Source organism: Neodiprion pinetum, chromosome 3 (assembly GCF_021155775.2).
Source record: "Neodiprion pinetum isolate iyNeoPine1 chromosome 3, iyNeoPine1.2, whole genome shotgun sequence".
Classification (NCBI taxonomy): domain Eukaryota; kingdom Metazoa; phylum Arthropoda; class Insecta; order Hymenoptera; family Diprionidae; genus Neodiprion; species Neodiprion pinetum.
Genome location: NC_060234.1, coordinates 2,089,609 through 2,109,984, shown reverse-complemented (window position 1 = coordinate 2,109,984; position 20,376 = coordinate 2,089,609). Strand labels below are relative to the sequence as shown.

General features: G+C 37.9%; 2 protein-coding genes across 5 annotated transcripts in view; one reads left to right on the top strand and one right to left on the bottom strand.

Moving 5' to 3' along the window:
• Positions 1 to 20,376, bottom strand: part of LOC124215723 (uncharacterized) — a 114,195-nt gene that overhangs the window by 6,448 nt on the left and 87,371 nt on the right. Inside the window, exons 1-2 of one of the 4 annotated variants that reach the window (XM_069134042.1) lie at positions 15,753 to 16,010; positions 8,844 to 9,660 (exon numbers count right to left, since the gene is read on the bottom strand). In XM_069134042.1, coding sequence (XP_068990143.1) covers positions 8,844 to 9,018 — 175 coding nt within the window. In that variant the 5' untranslated portion in view covers positions 9,019 to 9,660; positions 15,753 to 16,010. Of the gene's footprint in view, positions 1 to 2,370; positions 2,692 to 3,300; positions 3,405 to 8,843; positions 9,661 to 14,894; positions 14,958 to 15,752; positions 16,011 to 20,376 lie in introns of those variants that run through there. The other 3 variants (XM_046619444.2, XM_046619445.2, XM_046619443.2) reach the window with 3 other exon arrangements.
• Positions 1 to 20,376, top strand: part of Ror (tyrosine-protein kinase transmembrane receptor Ror) — a 130,766-nt gene that overhangs the window by 27,776 nt on the left and 82,614 nt on the right. The gene's annotated exons all lie outside the window — the stretch shown is intronic.

The window sequence follows — 20,376 nt, the reverse complement described above, 5'->3', positions numbered from 1 at the left end:
GGAAGAGAACGAAACAAAGATAGTATACAGGCAAATGAATTTGCCTCTCTCGAGTGGGCATCTCTCAGAATCACGTCTTATTATAATTTTTCCCTGCAGACACATACAATGTTAAAACAGTATTATATCCTCTTTGTAATATTATTTTTATTTCTCTTCTTCGATAGTTTATAGATTTATTTTCGTTCCAATCTTTTCTTCGTTATTCTTTTCTTTTTTTTTTCCATTTTCCATATATATATATATATATACTTGAACTAGGAAATAATAAAGCCGACTGAAATGATGTACCTACGTACGTATATAATAATGATAATAAATAAATGTATACGTGTAGAGTGATTAGCTGAGAAAAAAATCGTCTAACGCGCATGCGCTAAAATTCTAGAGCAAACATGCATTTGTTCCGTCAGGATGACCAACATTTTTGAGGTCACATGCATGGCGGCGAACTGTCATCTGAACTTATGACGATTGGCCAACCTGAAGAAACGACGCTTTTGCTCTCTAATTTTAACGCATGCGCGTAAAAACGATTCTACAGTTATAGCTACTCATTCCGTATGGATAAAACGTGTTTCTAAAAGCCTTGAGAATATCGATATGGTATAATATGCATATATAGGGTGGAATTTATATCGTCGTAATGAAGGCAACTATAATAGACAATCCCAGAACAAACGACGTGAATCACTATCAGAATTATACATATGCGTGAATGTGTATACGTACATACATATATAACCACTACCATGCGTATCTATTATACATATAGTTGTATACATTTCGGTACGAAGACGTCAAAATTTTTATCGTCGAACAATAAAACGACGAACAAATTAAAAAGAGATCGAGTTGTTGATGTCTGTGAGATTCTGTTTTTTATTATTTTTTTTTTCTTGTCCTCCCGAATGTAAGAGAAATTTGTGCAACGAGAATAGGGTATACAATATTTTTATTATTGTTATTGTTTTTATTATTTCTCTCGACGCGACGTATTCCGGTGTAACCCGAATCACGATATTGCACGTACACAGATTTGCGAGTGCAAAAATATCATTGCCGCTGAGGGGAGGACGAGGCGTTTTTAGACACAACCGACCGTTGAACAGTATCGCTTTTCAACATCGATGTTTAGCACAAAGATGCGTCTTGATCTGTAACTATCAAAACGAAATAATAAACATGAGAGAGAAGAAAAAAAAAAAAAAAACATTGGGAAAAAAAGAAAATTATAAACTATGATGAACGTGTACGTTCCGATCGACGAAAATCACGTACCGAATTTTACGACCGATTAAAACTATCCACGTGACCGTTTCAAGGCCGCCTATGTAAAGAAAAAGAAACAAATAAAAAAAACAACACCATTTCTCTTCACTCCAATTTTGTTCAGTATTGTTTTTGTTCAAACCGAATTGTTTGAAAAAAAGTACATCCAATGAAAATATAAATGAAAACATAATTGGTTTGGACTGGAGTTAAAAAAATTTTTGCTGTTTTTTTTTTTTATAACTTCTATGTATATAATATGAGAGTGGTCGTTAAGAAGATCATTTTTAAATTTCGACTATCTCGCCTCCAAAATCGAATTGAAGTAATGCAAAAATAATTCCATAATTCCTTGGAACTCTCATTACGAATCTGAACTCGAAATTTCGAAATTCAAAAAGCGAATCCAATATCGCGGACAAGCATTCCAAAAGTCACTTGGTATTGCCACATTGGATTAAAGTGTTAAATGGAGAAATAAAGCCCTCTGGCGACACGGTGAAGATAAAAATCTGAAAAACTGATGGAATTATTTTTAAATTACTTGAAGCAAATTTTAGGATTGGGTGAGTTGACATTGAAAAATCACCTTTTCAAGGACCAACCTAAATTATGTATATAATTCCTAATAAATGTGTGAAAACCAATATTAACGAAAAAAAAAGAAAAAAGCAAAGAAACTAGTTAAGGCAACTTGGTAAAATATATGAGATGTACAAATCTTGCCTATGAAAAAAAAAAAAACATTTTTCCCCTTCTCCAAGTTTTTCCTTTATTTAATAATATAACATGAAGAGGGAGAGAGAGAGTTAATTACTTCTCTCCATCCCCTCATCCAAACTTACTTTGCGCGCCCGCCGCGAATACGTTAGTTTTAAATTTTAATCACAATTTTGATCGCAACTCTTCGCTTCTTTCTCTCCCTCCAAGTTTTCACTTTCTTTCACCGTATGATTTACACCCTCAAGCACACGCGACTCTTTGCAAGAAAAAATGTAAAAATTCGTTTCATCGAATGATTGTGAAAATAGTGTTTTCATTTTTTTTTTGTTTTTTTTTTTCTCGTTTCACGAACTCTCGGCTCGTGAAAAGACCTACTTTCTCTGCTCTTTCCTTTGCTCGTGCCACGCTGCCTCCTGTGCATGGTGCCCATGCCTCTTCAACGATGGCTCGAGTACACTTAAGTGAAGTAACGAAATATCCGTCGCACATTGACTTTCCATGGAAGATCGACGGTTCAAGGGATGTCCGAATTACGAATATATCGGGAAGACAAAGAGCTTTAAATCACAAAGATCCAGCCCATCTAATTTTTGGCAGATGTTAATCGTGATCGAATGTTTTGCGCGAGATTTAGAACAAAAACAGCCTCGTGTTATGTAATGAAGATTAACGATCAAACCATCACTATCACCATCACTGCACGAGAAAAATCACAGTTAGTAAAAATTTTCGGGTATTTCATCGCGTCTGGTACGGAATCGGTGAAAAGTATAATACGAGACAAAGACAAAGCGGTGAATGCATCGATTTAAGCAGTTTCGTCATTTCAGAATCTATACTTTTTGTCAACTTTTCTTTGTTCTCGTCAAATAATTGCAATCATGATGAAATAAAAAAAAAAAGAAATTATACAAACACGAAAAATTGTAAACATGAGTTTAGATCTTCACTTCACGACGGTTAACATCGTGTTTGGAAAGCAATAATTTTTCGCAAATACGGTAACGTAGATGTATTTTCCAAAAGTGAGCAGCAGCGCGATGATAAAAAAGAAAGTGTTTCATCTAATTTCTCGAGAATAATTTTTTCTTCTTTTTTCGAGTAAACTGAATACTCACAGAGTGAAATCGAAAGTTATTTTAAAAGGAAAAATCAAATTGTCATCCGAACTCTTGTTTATGATTTCTAAATAAAATGATCGTCACTCGTTTGCAAATCAAATTTTTAATACGCGTACAAAAGAGCCGAATAACGAAGTTGTAACGCGTGTTGGCGAAAAAGTACATCGATCACCGATTGACGAACCTCCTTCTAATCAACGATCGACTTCGGAATCAGGCATCGTCGTCATTCGATCAAGCACACATGTGGGTTCAAGAAAAAAACTTAGGTGTGTCCGAGGCTGGTCATGACGGCAACACTACTAACCACGTCGGCTTTGGACCAGCAGAGCAGAGCAGAGCTTCACTTAACTTCTCTTCTCTTCTCTTCTCTTCGCTTCTCTCCTCGATCAACGTTCCAACACGGTTTCCTTACTCACTCCTCCTCGTCCTCGTCGATCCGCCAACCCGCAACTATTTAAATCTTTTGTAGTTTCACTATATCTACACCACCACCACCACCACCACCACCACCACCACCTATACTCTGTTTCGCAAACGATTTCATCTCTCCGCACGCGCTTTTAATGCATGACATTTTTCACTCAGCGTTTCTTTTTAAACGAAGAACGTTTTTCTCTATCTGCAATTTTCATCGAAAAATTCCAGTACAGTCGAATAATTACATCGAAACATCGCAGTTGTTGTAACAAACAAAAGCAATGGTTAAAATTTACGAACGATCAGGAATCAGCCATTGTTAATCGGCAAAGATACAATATTCGTCTGGCAGAATGAAATCTGAATTCTTGAATTTAATAATTTCTACCCAATTTTATTGTCTTAAATTCATTTTCAATTTCTCGTTTTCAACATCACCGTTCATTGTAACGTGTTTATACAAACCCTTAATCTTGAAGATATTATATAAATATCTGTGAAAATAAAACGATCTTTGAATCTGAATCAAGAATTTATCAGGGTACTCGAAGCCCCGGAGAACATTGTGTGAAATTATTGTTATTACCTACGTATAAAAAAAGAGTTTAGAAAAATCAAAGTTCGTAAAATGAGTTATAATAAACTGTCACGTGTAAAACTAAAAATGTCATACACGTACGCTAATACGATGCGTACATGTAACTTCGATATATGTAAAATGTACATATAAGAGGCTACAAAGATGTTGTAAAACAAGCCGACATTGATTCACGATCTTTTTGTCGTACGGTTCGCCCGAAAAATATGGTTGGATACATATCTCAGTGAGTATGTAAATGAGTATGTACGTACGTAAATACATATTACTTACAGGAGGTACATAGGTACAAGAACGAAAAGCAAGCTGATCATTAATATCTCGTTGTCGGGAGTAATTAACGTCGAAGAAAAATTACAAGAGTAGGGGAGAATAAGGGGCAAGGGGTGATTCTCGAATAAGTTTCGAGTTACGGAACTCGCTGGGTGGCAGCTGCGGAAGAATAATTCCCTGATCCGATCGGGCGGAAGTTGAAGAAAAATAAAACGGCGGGGGGGGGGGGGGGGAGATGAGCGAAAATGAGACTTGGAGAAGAGGAGAAACAAGAAAAACAAAAAAAAAAAATTTTTAAATGAGAAACGATCATAATTAGAAGGTAAAGGATGAGAAGATTAATTAAAATTAAAACCGAGGTAATAAATTTTATATTACAAGAAAAAGTATCGAAGAAGAATAAGAAAAAAAAATGGAAATCCTTTCCGCGATTAGGATTGTATTAAACTTTCGTTTTAGGTGGCAGAAGCAGATTCTATGCGTAGTGGGAAAATAAACGAAGGAAAACTTCAAAGGATCAAACTGTTTCACCGCGAATCCTCTCTCCACGTTTTTTTTTCACTCGTCTTGTTCATTTCTTTCCTTCTCACTTTTCAAGTCTTTTCACCGTTTATTTATACAATTGATATTTCAACACGTTTCCCTCGTTTCTACTCTGTTTCAGGTTGGTATACGCGCTTACACGTATGGTACATACAACACGTTGCCTGGGACAGGTGTGTGTATATATATATATTATATATACATGTACACAGGACTCACTCTGCTATGTTGGTGCGTTGAAGAATGGTGAGGAAAAAAAAAAAAAAAAAAAAAATAGACATGTAACAACACGTGGAATTTAATGGGTAAGCAGGAAAATGCCCGTTAATTTTCTCATGTATTTGTTTCACATAAAATTATGCTACAGCGGTTACATCACGTGTTATATAAAATCGTGCCGCAATTGCAGTGATTTCGAACCCGGTGCAAGCACAATATATATGTATAAAAACAAACAGTTCGATGATACGCGTTAAACCGGAAGTTCATATAACCATTGCCAATTCTGGAAAATTGCAGAGCCGCGTTTGTTTTGAAATAGCGTAATCGAAATTCAAGGCTGTGGCGGAGGAGAACAGAGCGATGCTGCACCGACGACGAAATGGGATATGAACTCTGGGATGCGGTTGCCGCAGGTTGCTGCGCGGACAGGCAAACGTTTCCATTGCGAGTGTGTTACAAGTATCCGTGAGATCAACTCCGGGGTAAATCTGTTATTGTGATTACCGTTATACCGGCGGGCTACTACTCTCTATTCGTTTACACAAACCATATGCAGCGTGCTGCAGCCTGCAACAGACCGTCCGCTTATATTGTTGGATAATGGATACCTTGATGCGCGAGACGCGATACCGGAGTCCGTTGTGTACCTAACTCTGGCGTTAGAAAACTGGCTATTCCGCACTCGCTGTTTGACCTCGACCGCCGATCTGCGATTGTAAAGAACTTGGAATAGCCGAATTGCACGTATTTGTACACCCGGATGGTCTTGGGCACCTGTTATACACCTTTCTGAGATTTGTGATCCGAAACGGATAAATTTTTGCGGATGGAAAAAATTATTTTAATCAATTTCAATGGGAAAGATTCCTTGTAACGAGTGGAATTATACTGAGCGGAAATATATCGAGCGGACTTATAACGAGTGGATTTATATCGAATGGATTCATAACGAGCGGAAACATATCGAGCGGAGTCAGAACGAGTGCAAATATGTCAAGCGGAATTATAACGAGTGGAAATATATCGAGCGGACTTGTAACGATTTGAATCGTATCGAGGAGATTTATCAGGAGAAAAAGTTGTGCTATCACTTGTTTTCTGAGCTCTGCTGGATCCGAATTGACGGTTATATGTTTTGATCGATTATATGAACCTGAGAAATAGTTGAAGATTTTGAGAGCTGGACCATCGCGTAGTGTGGTATAAAACGTCATATTGTTTGATATAAGAATAGTCACGAACGCGTGAAGCTGCCAGCCAGCCTGCTTTATTATTAAAGAGGAAAACACCGACCGCGTGTTCTAAGATATTTTAAACACGACCGCCTTTTGCCACGAAGCTGAGAATGCGCGGTAGAAAGATATTATATGTAGTATATAAAATACGTTACGTCGAGTGAAGATTCGTTAATTTATCAATTGCAGGCTGATCCGAGATTTTTTAGTTAAAAAAAGTTAACTTCGAAAGTGCTGAAAATAATTCTTGTATCGAAATTTCTATCGCTGCTCTGTGTGATTCGGTGAAAAATAAATAAAACTAGAGAAGAGTTTTAATTTAGAAACTAAAACAAATCGAATTCTTAGTCCATCAATAATTCAGTCTGTTATAAATTTTATGATCAGTCAGCTAATATATGATAGGTGATTCAAAACGGTGTTTATTATCCTCGTCAATCATAACGAATCGAGAAGAACGATACGATTCGAACAACTGGTTATAATTTTAATTTATCAATCTGAAGGATAATGTACACAGTACGAATAGGTAGTGAAAATTTTTTTTCTCTCGGAGAAACTAAACTTCTAGTTTGATAAAAAATTATCCCAGATCGCTATAGATTCCATTTGACACTTGATCAAGAATTATAGAATCTTCTTCCGCTTCTACTTTCCTTTGAAACAATGTATAATTCTCTTATCTTACCATCTCAATGTGCCTCTTGATGAAATTTTAATCAAAGATTGTTGCAACGTTCTCAGTCGCCAGTAAACCGATATCCTCTCATCTCCTCTCCTCACCTTTCTTTAACAGCGGTGTCGAAAGCTCTCTTCGAGATACTCTCTCTCTCTCTCGAGATAAAGAGAGAGAAAGTTGAAGAGTAAAACTCTCCTTCGCAAGGATAATTGCTAATTAACCAGACTCAATTAGCGCTCTGCACTTTAAGACACTGCCGCGGTGGGTGGTGTCCGAATTTCTCACAGCTCTCTGAATAATTCTAAATTATCCATCGTCCCTCTCGCGGTGCGGAGAATAGCGGAAACAACGGCAGCACCAACGGCGCAATTATATCTCCGGTCTAGCGTAACTTTCATCGGTATAAAAATGTGTCGGGAAAGAATTGAGAGGAGTAAAAAAAATTCAACCCGGGACTCTGTTTTTTTCTTTTCTTTTCTTTTCTTTTTTTCACGAGGAGAGGAAAAATGAGGAAAAGAAAAGTGACAAAAATTTAAAAATCGAATCAGGGAATTCGCAGATCCGCGCACACGGAATTTTACGACAGCTGCGAAACTCGGACTGGCGGGAAACAACCGTTGCGGAAAGCGTCGCCGTTTTTACCAAAATAGTTTTCAATCTCTGGCGAGCAGCTGGCGCTGGGCTCGGCTGACCATCGGCGATTCGCCAGCTAGTCCAAAAGCTAGGCGAGGGGCTTTTCTATTTGTAGTTTATAACCGAGGCGGCTAGTCTGCAGCGCCACGAAACGCTGCAAGCCGTCAACACCGTCGAGTAAAAAATACAGGCCTGCCACAACAACGCGTCTCAAATTTACCAAACTGACAAAAAAAAAAAAAAATAAAAATATTTCGCGCTTCTTCACTGACGGAGTCGAGAAACTCGGGGACTCGAACGAACGAAAGTTATTTTCGTGTTCTCAGCTGATTCGAATTCTTGACCTATACTCCTTTTTCGTACACTACAGAGTACAATTTTGATTTTCGTTTTTTTACAATTTTATCAAGATACCTACATACTGCGTATTAAATTATTGTCAAGTACGTGAAATAGGGGTAAAAATTTGCTGACAAATCAATTGCTGGTATTTGCGTTATAGAATTATTCCCAGATTGCGAGGAAAACGAAAATTTTTAAACATGTACAAAACATCTCAAAATTATCCAAAAAGTTTTTCCTTAATCAAAGAAAGACATTTTGCGCGAAGATTTTTATTTTAAAGTGAACGGATTAAAATTATCGTACACGCTTTTGAGACAGGCTCGCTTTTCTCTAAATTTTCATAACCCTGAATTTGGACTTCGTTATCCCTTTTATTACTACAACTTATAATTCTGAAGTCGGAATTCCGAGGAAGTTTTTGATAACGATATTCTCAAATTTGAGGTTCAATTCTTGCCTAGAAACCAAAAAATCAGTCGATTCTTATCGTGAATATTGAATCAGTTTTGTTTTTTTTTTTTCATCTTTTTGTCTCGACTGTTTTGAAATTCCGATTATGAAGATAATATTATCGAAATCGAAATAAGGGATGTAGAAGGTAAAGAAAAAAATTCTTTCAAAGTGATGAATTCAAGCTTCGTTTCTCGTTCCAAATTCAACTCGTCCAAGTGTGTTTTCGATTTTGATTTCAAGTTTGGCCAAATTTCATCGGTTCATCGATCAGCGATTGTCGAATATTTAATAAAAATCAAAAATCCATTACAAATATCGTTCCTCACCTTGTTCAACCTCGGCGTTTATGTTGATCGTCCTGAGGCGCAGTTCCTCGTTCTCGTATATCATTCCGCGTGACGACTTCCGGTCGAGACGTCGATTCGGTTTTATGCTGATGTCTCTTCGGCGGGTCCGCAGCATCGCGGTGCCCCCAAGGTTGACTCCCGATCCGGCCATCATGGCTGATCCAAAATACGGCAAAATCTTGATTCAAGTAGATTGCGTAAATTTGTCACCCGATCGGATTAAGAACAAACGAAACAAAATTTTTTTCCTGCTCAATATCACTCTACCGCACTTGTCACAGTGTTTAAGAAAGAAATCAAACTTTTCACTCGATTTATTTCAAAAAATTCTCTCTTATCTTTCAACCCTTGTTTCCACGTTCATCGTCGTTGAAACACCGTATTCATTTTTATATCGTAATGCATAGTTCGATGTTCACTTTCGCGTTAAAAAAACTAAAAAGTCAAACACACTTCTTCTTCTTCTTCTTCTTCTTCTTTATTTCACACCGAGTAGCGTGTAAATGAATTTTCCTCTCCAGAAGCGTTTATTCCTGAACATTGACGCATATTGAAAAATCGAATAATTTTCAGAAAATAACTTCAGACAAGTTGTCACCGTGTCACGCGATGCTTTTTAAATTTAATTTATCGTTCAGCTCTTCGATCACGAACATCCGATGCAGTGTTCCGAATGATTTTCCAGCTCTCATCCGTCTTTCCCGAAATTCGTTAAGACGTCTGAATTCCCTCCCTCCTTTTCCCAATTTTCCCTCCTCCTTTCTCCCCCCTTCTTACCTTATCCGACCTCGAGAATCTGAAACAACAACGAAACGAATCAAATTTCGACTCAATAAAATTCTTCTTCCTTATTTTCCTCCCGATCTTAAACGTATATGTACACATGTTGCCCAACTCTTCACCCTTTTCTTATTCACCTTTGTTGTCTGCGCTTTTAATCGCTCTCCACTTGTGCTTTTCCTATCACACGCACGTGTCTCTTCTAACTCTCCCCGATCACGAAATTTGTTTTCGAAGAAAATCGAGCGAGGATGGATCACGCGCCTCGGTATATAATTACAAACATCGAGTAAACACGTTCCTCGTGTATGCGTATGTATACATGTGACGTAAATATATCTATACACACGTGTTCTCGTAACTAACCATCTCGGAACTTGACGCCGTTCTTCAATGTTCCCAGTAATTACAGGTGCATGGTCGTACGTGGAAGCTACAGGTAGGTATAATAATTCAGCACACCCTCCTCGATATTCGTTCATCAACGTGTAAAATTTTTCATTTTCTCAGTTTTTACTTTTTTTCCCTCCCCATGAATTTGAATAATCTTTCCCACTTAAGGTTTGTCTTAGATTTTTATCATGAATTAAACGTTTCTCAGAAACATACCTAACGGAGATTGTAGAAAATCCATCAAAGAATTATTACACAATTTATTTCATCTTACAGTTTGACGGCCGGATTTAGCGAAACATATTGCCAAAGAAAGTAAAACAATTCCCAAACAAAAACATTTATAACTCAATATAATGAAATTATTTTAAAATACCCGAGCTTTATAAGCTTATCCTTTAGCCCTGGCTTTAGTTGCGTGTCTGGTTCAAAGGTGAATTTTTTTCTTTTATTCCCCACGTACTTTGTTCTATTTTTCATCATCTGAAATTCAAATGTACGTATAAGATAATCTACTCGTGTATGTGTATAAAAACCCTGCTTTCAAGCAGAAGAAAAACGCAGAAAAATTCGAAGGAATTTTATTCACACACACACTTTGTAAGCATACGTGAACGAAAATCTAATAACGCTCGGTCACAATCAGATTTTATTTCCGTTTGTAGGAGGGGAAAAATCCCCTGACATCCACTCTCTTAACGTGCAAGCTTTGCCGCTCCGAAAATTTCGGAAGATAAATACGTTTCTATATATTATCAGGTGTAATTTATATTAATTCTCCAAAAGCAGGAACGACGATAATTCAACTTTATATAAATGACACAAACTTTTTGTCTGTCTGACAATCTTTCATAATAATAATAATTGTTACCCTCTTATTTGCAAACCTGCGATATAATTACAACGTATAACAATAAAAATTGTAGCCCACCGCGTGTTTGAAAAATAATTTGTTTTCCCTGTTTTCGTGGACAGGAAAAGATAAACTCGTAAAAAATATGTGAGTAAAGAATTTTATGATTTTCTCTCTTTTGTCTTCTTCTTCTTTACTTCGCTATGTCATTGTTTTGAAGACGTTTGCACATGATCTGTATACGAGACAGTAAGTTTGTTATACTATGAGAATATAAATTTATACATACACGCGTGGAAAAAGTTTAAAGCTCGAGTCGTCGCCGTATTTTTAGCTATGCAGATCTATCGGACGAAAAAAAAAAAAAAAAAAAAAAAGGAAGAAGAAGAAAATGGAGACGAAGAAGGAGAGCTAAGACGTCTTTTGTATTTGTTTTCAATAGTCCAGTTCGGGAGATAATATCGTATAAAATAATGTCTGCACGCGGCTTACAGTCACGACCTAGCGTGGTGAATGGGCTTGGCTGGCTGATCAAACAAACTGTTATACATTCAAGAATTTGATTGAGATTCCCTTCTTCCACCGCGTCTTAGTCATACCTACAATCAGTCAGGTACCAATTATAGGACACCGCTTGGAAAGAATAAGAAATAAAATTCTTCGACAAATCGGGAACGACGATAAAGCGCAGTGATAAAAGCTCTCAAAAAGTACGCGGTAAATTTTATAAAACATCATCAAGAATCTCGATTGGATTCGATTAATTGTTGAAAAAATTTAGGTTTACGCGTGTTTTCTTTTTTCTTACGTTTGTTGATAATTTGTTAACCGTCGAGTTAAAAATCAATCATTTTTTGGAAATTTTATTTCTAGATAGTCTGTGAGAATTTATAAAATTAATGTATGCCTAAGTTGCGTTCATTTTTCTAAAAGAAAAAAAATAAAAGAAAGAAAGAAGTTTCCGAAAACAAACAATACGAAATTAAGAATCGATGTTTAAATTGTTGATCGATTGTAATTTTAGAATATTCTTTTCTAACCATTTTTGATTTGATAACTACTCAATTTGGGACTGTGAAATTGACAAAAAAAATTTTTTACTTAAAACTCAACAACATCTTAAATTTCCTTGAACAATTTAAAAACGATCCGCAGTAACTTTATTTCACAAAGCATTATTCGACAAGAAATATGTTATAATTTATGATCGTTTCTACATGTAGCTGACGGCATAGCGATTAATCAACGACGAGACGATCGATTAACAAGAAGAAAAAAAAAAAACAAAAAAGACGTACAAGTCGTCACAAAGAAAAAGGGGAATAACCTCTTCCGTTTACCGTAGTTTAACAAATTTCGTTTTTAACAATACTAAACAGTATACATACACGTGACATAATAACTTTCAGTCGGAATTTATTGATATTATAAGTTACATGTAAAGTTTCACTTTGAATCAAACTTATAATGTCAAGCATTTGGATATCTATAATAATACAGTTGGCAGATGAACGGAGCTTTTTTTTTTCAAATACTAAATCAGAATAATCGAGACACGAGGAAAGAAAAATGATGTGACGTCATAATCAGCACGGGGCGAATTCGATAACATCCGTTATCAGAAATTTTCAGTCTGGATTACAGATGTAAGATTTTAATTTCTTTCACGTACGTGATAATGTAAAAAATACTTTTTTCTTACTACTACTATCAACGGAAAACCTTCAAGACCTGTTTATCAACGTAAAAAAGATAAAAGCAAGCTTTACAAGTAACAAGCGAAGGTTTTGGTTATTATTCGATGTTTAGAATAGAAAATTTATTCGTTCAGAGACTCAAAAAAAAAAAAAAAAACTTTTTTTTTTGTTGACCAGTGTAATGGAATGATCGGATTGCCGCATAATATTTACTTGACAAAAGCTCGACCCCCTCCCATCATTTTGCTATATTTAAATTTCCCCCATGCCCGACAAGCTACTCATTGGCAAGCACTATAATAACCAAATCGAAGGTCAATCGAACTTCGATCTTTAACGGTTTACACACGCCTACGGACTGCAAAGCTCCGGAAAAGTAAATCTCAGGGGGTAAAATATACATGTAAATATATACGGTGCATTCCACGTCAAATCAACGGGTCATCGGCCTCACCTCCTCGGATTTTCACGTCAAATAGATTTTTTCATTCGTTTCAGCCAGAAACGGTGCCTCTAATTTTTCAAAATTTTTCCTTCATTCCGATAAATTGTGGCGACCCGAAATATCCTTTACACGAAGAATGGACGTTTCCAAGATCGTTGAAATTTTTTTCGTTAAATCAGGTGCTCTAAAACACATCTTTTCCTCATGTTTTTTTTATCAAGAAGAAAAATTCGAAAATTAAAAAAATATTCAAGAAGCTTTTTGAAGCCGGAAGTTTTCGTGCTGATTTTGATTATTGGATTTGAAACTAAGGGTAAAAACGAGATGCTTGAATCGTTTGTGTTTCCTGATATAAGGATCCTGAGAAGATGAGGAACCGTAAGAATAGAACGAGTATAATATAGCGAAGGGGTATTTTAAAGTGGTGAGTTTAAATTGCATCGCCGATGTTGTTCGGCCGCAAATGGAACCGTCAAATAATTGGCGATGCAGTTATATGCACAGACCACATTCGAATGGATTAGGTACATATATAAGTAGAAACGAGAAATTCGAACGACTTCCGTTCCTCCTTCATACTTCCTACATACATGCATAAGAAAACACACGTCCCTCTACCTACCTACGTATAATAACGTACCTATGCGTAAAACGCGCGTGACTTAAACATCGCACGAGCTGGCGTTGGTGTAAAAGTAGACGTTAAACAGACCCGTTTATACACACTACGATGATGGAGCATTACTGATATTATTATCTGACGTGGCGTTAGAGGGAAAGAGAAGGAAGAGGTCAGTGGCGGCAGATGGGAACCCTCCAAACTCTCCAAACACAACTTTGCAACCTCGGCGCGGCGTCGTTGGTTCCTTTAATTTCACAAGCAACGAGGAGTGATCCGCGAATCGAGTTGGTCTTGAAAAATTTGTCGAAACAACACCGTGATCCCGTGTGAAGTTGAAGCAACTCGAAGCTTTTGCGACGTAAAGTTTCAATGGAGAGGTTGGAGTCAGATTATCAAAAACAATTCGAAGTATTGGTCATTCTTCCATAATGATTACAACGAGCTTTGTATCCTCACAATTACGTCGATCTCGTTCCAATTTTACGTTGGATCTTGATTAAAGTCGCGATTTAAAACTTTGTCTTTTATTCGTTCGATCGATATTCAACCAACGTCTGACAAGTTAACGACGCTGACGGTATAAGTTGAGTTTAACGAAACTGTAGAAGAATGAGACGGAGAAGGATAAACGTTAGGTTTTACGGAGAGTTCTGTTTACCCGATGTCATTATACCGTACGTATTTTAGATCGCAGTCATAGCCACTCACAACAAACACTCTTCTCTTCTTTGGCTAGCCTGGCGTTTTAGTTTTCACGAATCGCATTTATCGAGCTTTAAAAAGCTTACGTCACACCCTGCTGCAGCGCAAACCACGGCCCTTATCCCCCTCCGTAAACTGCGTATACAATTGAGTTTAAACATGATTTAAACAACCTTTGATTACTCGATTCGGTGCGTCGCGGGGCCTCCGAGTCAAAATGGCGTCCTAGTTCAAAGATTTTTCTCTTAAGAGGGATCAAAGGTGGGAAGAAGCGAACGACAAGCTTTTGTCGCCGTCGATCGTCGGGCTTTCATGTCCACCGACTAACTATATAATCGGTATATGTATGTATACACACGTGCACACGAAGGATTCGTCCATGCACCGACACCATGATTTTCCATTAAAGCTTTGGGACAGCTACTTAATAATGAGGTTAAGCGCGTCGCCTACCACGAGAACATGCAGCAAGTAACACGCAGCGACTGACTAATTGCGATGTCAAACTCGAAACTGTATTTCCGCGTGACAAACTTACCCGTCCGAGTACCGCGTGAGAAACTCGACTGGAAAGTTTCATATCTTCAGACCGTGTAAGAGGAGCTAGAAGGATAATAATGGAGGGTGAGAAAAGAGAGAGAGAAAACAGTGCCGCTCTGCAAGCTTCGAGAAAACTTGAAAAACCGTACGTTTACAAAATATGTAGATTATATGTATGACATACGTTTCCAATTAACATCGAGACTGATATTGCAGACGATTGAATGATTCGTACAGGAATAAAGAGTTCGCATCGACCGTCTTGTTACCTCTCCGTGAACATCGCGTAGGGTAAAACATTAGACAGTACCGAACGTTGTCCGATGTTTGTTCAGTGTTTTTACCACTTACAAAAAAGGTGAAGTAGATTTGAAAATAAGGAGAATTGAAGAGAGAAAAATAAAAGCGACAAAGTCGAAAGAAATGCAGAGGTTAAACGAAATTCCCGACGAAAATAACCGCACACCATGCCCGACTGCTTGAATACCTGACAGCCCAGCGTAAACATAGGGCAGCAAGCTTAAGGCGCTTCTGATCTTCTGGTTGGCTTCAAATCCAACCCGGCCAATATCTTTAAGACAAGCGCGATATAAATTATTTGTAACTTACTTCCGGTATTTAAAACCGGAATGTTATAACGACTAAAAACAAGGGATAACCGAAAAAAGTCCAAGTCAAACCGACAGGTTACAAACCCACCATAGCTGACTTGGTCGATCGGTATCAATGACAGAATCGTTGGAACTCGTACGAGATGACAGAGTTTGAAAAAAAAACGTCAGGTACGATCTTCGATGAAGCACAAACACAAACACACCCACACATGCACGGTGTCGACGATCTAGTTATCACTCACGTTTTGAGTTGAACGATAATAGGGAATACCAAAGGTGTGGTAGTTTCTCCCTTTCGAACCGTAACCGCGACACTTGGCACACCGATGGATAAGGGAATCGGAAAAACTGATTCCCAAGCTTCGCGGTCTTCCTCCACCTCCTCGCGGAGGCAAGAAACCCACCCTTCGAAGCTGCTAGTCGGATGGGGGTGAGCTTCTAAGCCGAGTTAGTATAGCCGGGCGATGTGGAGTGTGGACCAGTGGCGTTTCCCAGAGCGTCCGGAGTCCACTAGGCAGCGCCGACTCTCAGGCTCTCCGATACTCGCGTTACTCTCATCTCGGTTTCTCTCTTCATCCGGCAGTCCCGACCCTCTCTCCGTCTCACCGCCGCTATCTTACAAATCTAAAATTACACCCAGAAACTCTGGACGCCACGGGTTGTACGTGTACATTATACACAAACTTATCCTCTCCCTCTCCACATCTATATATCTATAATGCCCGGCGTTAAAACGCCTTCCGACTTCGGCATGCTTGCAGGGCCAAACACCCCCTCCCCCCCCCCCTCAGTCACTCTCTCTTTCTTATTTTTCCTCGGGGTGACCGACTACTCAACTGCAGTTTCTATTCACGAACGCACAACGCGTGTGTAACTCATTCCCCACACGGAACATTTACCTCCGATGAACGTACCGTGAACATCCATGATGGATATGAAATACACCTCTATTAGACCATCCATTTCAACCGAAATGAACTACATTAAGGCTCCGTTAGAGATCCAAATATTCGCGCGTTGAACCATCTATCAGAACTCTAGTAGATATCCACATAGATCTTCATTGGAGATATCATGGATTTTATGGGAAAGAAATGAATACCTTTAACCGACGTTGTTTTTATATCATCCAGTCCAGTTTACGTGCGAAACGAAAGGGCCGTGATTTGAGACCATTCACCTCCTGGCGGTTGTCTATAGTACCTACAATTATGTGCATGGATATTCATAGACAACCAATGGATATAAATCACCGGTTTCAATCTGACCGTCGATGTCGTTGATTTGTGTAGATAGACATCAGAGATTTACCACGGATATGGATCTTTTATGGAAACGTGGATCCTGTATGGACCTCTAATGGAAAGAGTGTTCCGTGTGGGTCGAGTTCACCGGTCTTCGAAATCTCCATTGACTCCAACTCGCAGGAGAGGAGTCGCTTCCTGAAGTCGGGAAACGAGTGTAGAAATCGATCCGGTATTCAGCAAAATTTACCCCATCATGAAGCTTTCGAGCATTGTTGTGTAAACTCGCGAACATGATCTAAATATCTACATTACCGCCTTGCCAGTTCCTTGAAACAAATCAATCAACGTCGTCTCGCCTGTTATGATGGCCTCAATGCCTGACCACGTCAGTTTTTCCGATTCATTGATAGTGAGACCGTCACTACATAGCATGTAACAGTTTTTTCAACTGTACCCAAGGTAAGTGTACCAGTCATCGATCCTATCCCAATTATTAACATTTTTTGTTTGTATCTGTTTGATCCTTGGTTCCAATGTTACGAAAAAATAAATTTTTAGTGTCTAACCCTCTAGCAATTGGTTTTAGTTGTCAACAAATTCACAACTTGTGCCTTAAATTTAACAATTTTTAACAACAAAACGGTTAGTAATGGGATCTAAACGTGTCGATAACCGGTACACTTTCCCTTACAAGCAACAGTCGTTCCATACGACGACGATGAAGTTACCAAACTTAACGATGGTTCCGGAGCGTTAATTACAGGTCGTACATTTCGCGACGAAGCGAAGCATCGAGTTTCGATACCGGTGATCAATTGTCGCGATGAAAATTGACACGATACGAAAACGTCGCCTGATATCTGACGATCTCGTGAACGATGTCGGACATCGGTTTATAATGGAATAGCGTTGATCATCCGTAGGGGGAATGGACCGAGTTAAAATGTAGGCCATACTGCACACCGAAATACGCAAAGGCCTTTCGTTAGTTTAGTGACACACGAGGTTCGTCGTAACCGTTCGGTGAGAAAGAGGGAAGACGATGAGACTAGCTAGGAGAAGAACGACCAGAGTAAGAAGATCGCGATAAAGAGGAAGAGTAACGCCCTGTACAAGACCGAGGACAGGTGGACGTCAAAAGCACCGAATCATCCTTCCTCCAAATAACTCGTTATAGCATCTCGAAGTGCATGCTGCTCTGCGTGTAACGTACAAGCCCAACGCTAATCTACTGAAATTTGATGGAAAACGTTATGCTCCTTATGAATTTTACCATCGTAACTTCTATTTTGATTTCTCCTCTCGTCATTGTGGTAATTGCGTTCAAATTTTAACATCTTATTTATCAAAATCTCGCGGAAATTTGAAATTAAAAACAGAAAAATAACTACCAGAGCAGTGATGCTTCACGATTTTCTTGCGAGTTGTGCACCTATTGTATAATACCGCGATTTGTTATTAGATTTATAAACAATTCCCAGAACAAATTCCGTTTCTTCTTTCTCAATTTTCAAACGGTTGTTAAAACAGAATTTATACGTTTATGCATATATGTATATATATATGTATATATATGTATACGTAATATATACATCGTGGTAACAGCGGCGCCACGTTCATGCCAGCTGTATATCGTTTACCGCAATCAGACTGTCCTAAACGTTTATTGATCATCTAATATCCCTGAAATCTTTAAGCTTCAACTTTGAGGTCGATGTCTTTGATTTTTTTGTTTTTTTTTTCGCTTTCTTCTGTATCTCTTTCCTTGAATAAAAATCGGTGCGAAATTATACTAAATTAATCGTTTTTACCATCAATCGAAGCTGTCGTCTAAAACATTAATCGCACAGTAGTGGTTTTTACAATCAATACGTCCTTGGCATAGAATATTATTTATAATTTGTCTTCGGTTATCGAGCTTGAAAATTTTTTCAAATTTTTCACCAAAATTTTCAGAAAAGAGTCTTTCAACACTTTTGTAAAAAAAAAAATTCTGCAGAGATCTAAGCAATGCTTTTTCACATACATTGTAATTATCTAATATTCAATATCTTACTTGCTAATTTCAAATAAGAATAAACAAGTCTTTGCGGATGAATAAAATAATATACGTGTACAAATATCTGGAGTTACAGAGTCTTGTATGAAATTTTGCTTCAAGTTCCACTTGAGAAACGACTCTTGGTTGAGAAAGAAAACTTAATCGCTTTCTCGTGTACGCCTCAAAAGCTTCGTGTATGCAGTAGCTACGTGCATATTTGTATACATAATAGGTAGGTACTTTATTTGCATGTATATGTAAGCACACACACACATTCCAGGTGTATATATAGTATAGAAATAACATCCGGTTTGCGGAGTGCATACCAACGTGCATTTAATGCGTTATAAAAACTGTTGGTAAAATTTGTAAAAAAAAATCACGTGAAAAGATTAAACCTAAACTTATGACAAATGAAATTGTTCGGAACACGGATGAAAACAATGAAGTTGGAAAGGAGAGAGATCGAGGAAAGCTGAATTCCCGCCAAGTCGTTATCGCACCGCGTTGCCGTTTGTTAAGCGGTCGCTATTTTTGCAAATCGCTTTGTTTAACGCCACCAAGCGATTTAAACAACGTCGATCCCTTCCTCAGATTTATATATACGTATATTGTATACATAAGTAGGTGACGGTAGGCATATTATTATATGGATCAAGGTGAGGCGCCGGCCTATTACTATCATTATTATTTCACTCTCCATCTTTATTTTTGTCACTCATTCTGTAAAAATATACCATCGTCCGCCTTCTTCAACTTCTCATCGTCACTTCTATCCGTCCGATCTATTATTGTACGAAAAAAACGAACAGGATCGCAGATTAAATCAGTCCACCATTGTTTGTTGTATAATCAGCCGATTTTACGAGTTAGAAAATTACCAACGGCATACATACGCAATTGTAATACTGTTATTATGTTTTCTATTTTTCTTCTTTCTCTTCGTGAAACGGAGAGGAGATTTTGCCGGAAAGGAAAAGAAAGAGAACAAAACAAATTGGAATACCGATAATTGTGAGGAAGAAGGAAGGTCGAAAAAGAAAATTTTTTTCCTTTCCCGCGAAAATTCTTTTTATGCGCGTAACATTTTTTTCTTTTTTCTTTTTTTTTCTTCGTTCCAACTGACGAGGAGCACGAAGAGTTTGTATCGACGAAGAAATTATTGATACGCGGATGGATTGAATAATGATAAAAACGCGTTTCACGGTTTGAATATCGAGAGATGAACGAGGGTCGGCGACATGATTGTGTACGTGCATACATACATACATGCATACATACATACATACATATATATATATATATATGCGCACGTTGTAATTCAACCCCATATAACATACACGTGGTAGGTAGAGGGTTTAATTAACTCTCTTGTCTGCCGGTTGCACGCTGTTATCTCTGATTCAAGTTTCATTTTCCACCCCTCGACGCAGGCTCCTAAAAACGTGCTTTTTTTCATATTTACATTCGGGAGAGGGGAAAAGTGTATTGAATTTCCGCCTCCGCGCACACAAGGCTTGAAGTAGAATTTCGACGTGCGTGTAGCGGTTTCGTATTTCGATACCAGTTGAGGAGAAA